Below are 2,376 nucleotides of genomic sequence, written 5' to 3'. Positions count from 1 at the left end.
ACTGATACTCAACATACAGAAGGTTCTGCAAATAAGTTGTATGGAAACGTTTGTTCTGTGAGACTGAGTGAAGTGGGATTCATCAGGAGCACAAGGGATTAATCACACTTTCTGTAAGACCTGGTGGGATTAGTCAAACTTTACATGTGGTTGTTATGTTCAGGTTGTTGACTGTGCTGCTGATTTTTTGTATTTGATAACTTTATAAAGAAAATTATAATCTAATAGTTTATTAATAATAAAAATGTTGTCAGTGTCTTTAATTAATGAATGTTAATGTTATGTGCATTAGTCAGTTAGTGTGTGTGTGTGTGTGTGTGTGTGTGTGTGTGTGTGTGTGTGTGTGTGTGTGTGTGTGTGTGTGTGTGTGTGTGTGTGTGTGCATTAGTGAGTTAGTGTGGTGTGTTTTCTCTGGTCCACAGTGTGTGTCATTGTGCTGTATCACATCCTCCCCCTCAGCACCTGCAGTCACTCCCAGCTGCAGCAGTGTTTCTCTGTGCAGTCTCACTGACCGAGGTTTTTGTACGACGCTCTAACACTGTGTGAACACCCAGTTACTACTGATCTGATGTTCACTCTGACAGTAGTAATCTCCTGTATCTTCAGTCTGGACTCCTCTGATGGTCAGAGTGAAGTCAGTATCAGATCCACTGCCACTGAAACGATCTGGAATCCCTGACTCTAATGTATCAGCAGCGTAGATCAGGAGTTTAGGAGCTTCTCCAGGTTTCTGCAGGTACCAGTGTAGGTTGCTACCACTAGCCACACTGGTTTTACAGTTGATGGTGACTGTGTTTCCTGGAGCAACAGTTTGCACTGAAGGAGTCTGAGTCACAGTCACCTGACCTCTGGATCCTGAAGAGAAACATAGATTGTGTTTCTGTGCTCTAAAGTGGTGTAGAATTAGTATGAAATGAAGTGTGTGAGGCTGTGAGTTGATGTTAAACTCTCACCTTGAGTCCAGAGGGCCAGTGTGCAGATGAAGACGCTGATCAAAGTCATGGTTGCTGTGGGTGAAGTTGCTGAGCAGCAGCTCTCAGTCATGAAGTGTTAAAGTCACAGGGCTATAAACACTCACAGAGCACTGAAGCATGGGCCACCAACTGCTATTCTGGGAAAAATGTTCATGCAAATCTCTCTTACACCTCACTGCTCTCTCTCTCTCTCTCTCTCTCTCTCTCTCTCTCTCTCTCTCTCTCTCTCTCTCTCTCTTGATTGTCTTCTCATCGTGGTCTGACACTTGTCATGATCCACATCATGAACCTTATTCTGAATTAATAATCACACAGCAGGTCTTCAACACTACTACTGAAAAACTGTCTGTAACTTTATAAGGAATCAGATTTACACTTAATTCATGTCATTTAGTCTGAGACAGAACAGCAGCAGTAGGAGGAGGACAATCCTACAGAGTACAGAGGATTCATAACTTTGTGAGATTTTACCAGAACAGTTTAAACAAGTCCTGGATCCAGCTGCAATCATGAATCTGGTCTTTTATGAATTTCCAGCTGTTTAGCAGCTGCCTGATTTCAGCATTGAATGTATTTAAGGTGTCACACTGCACCCTGGTGGTTAAGATTCATGTAAATCTAGACACGTTTTTAACTTAATCTACAACCAACACAACTCCCATGATCCTCAGTGTGTAACTTCATCACATGATCTGACAGCCTGCTTCTCTTCCAAACCTGTGAGCTTTAGTTAGGGGCTCCTGTCTTTGCCCGTTTGTCACCTTCCCTGAACAAACAAAACGAACAAAGATGGAAGTGTCCAGACACCTGATGCATGCATAAGACGAATTCAGTTTAGAGTTAATGACTTGCAGAGTACACATCTCCATCTTGGAGCATGCAAAAATGAAAAGACGATTTAGGACAAGCCAAGCTCTGGATCATATCTTTGCTGAAAATGAGGCAGAGGACAGAGAACAGCATAGTGTTATGGACAAGCAGGTTTCTGTTGACAAAGATGATGTAAAGTATTAACAGAAGACACAGACACTTTTGAGTCTGATGAAGTGGTTGCCAGTGCTGAAGCTGCTCCTGCTCCTGCTGAAACATTCAGATCCAAAAGTGGTAACATCTATTGGAGCTCAGTACCTCCTGCCTTTCATGGCAGGGCAACTGCTGCAAATGTCATCAAAATCTACAGATTTACACAGGAAAACTTGGGAGTGGCATCCCTGAGAAAAAACAAGGGAAACATGTAATACTCAATATGACTACTGGACTGCAGGATCACAATATCACGTTTGACATTTTTTTTTACCAGCTTTGACCTTGGACAAGAACTTCTTAGAAGGAAACTTACCATGGTGAGTAAAAAATAAAAATAAACCTGAGTTGCCCATTGAAATTTTGCAGGTGAAGCACA

General features: G+C 42.2%; 1 gene segment (V, D, J or C); it reads right to left on the bottom strand.

The window, feature by feature from the left end:
- Positions 1-424: 424 nt before the first annotated feature.
- On the bottom strand, positions 425-1,040 carry LOC113655575. The segment is given in 2 exon segments: positions 425-855; positions 954-1,040. Coding segments are annotated over 2 exon segments (372 nt in total).
- Positions 1,041-2,376: the final 1,336 nt, after the last annotated feature.

This window comes from Tachysurus fulvidraco, chromosome 1 (genome assembly GCF_022655615.1).
Source record: "Tachysurus fulvidraco isolate hzauxx_2018 chromosome 1, HZAU_PFXX_2.0, whole genome shotgun sequence".
Lineage (NCBI taxonomy): Eukaryota > Metazoa > Chordata > Actinopteri > Siluriformes > Bagridae > Tachysurus > Tachysurus fulvidraco.
Note: the sequence above shows the minus strand (reverse complement) of the source record. Positions and strands in the feature narration are given on the sequence as shown.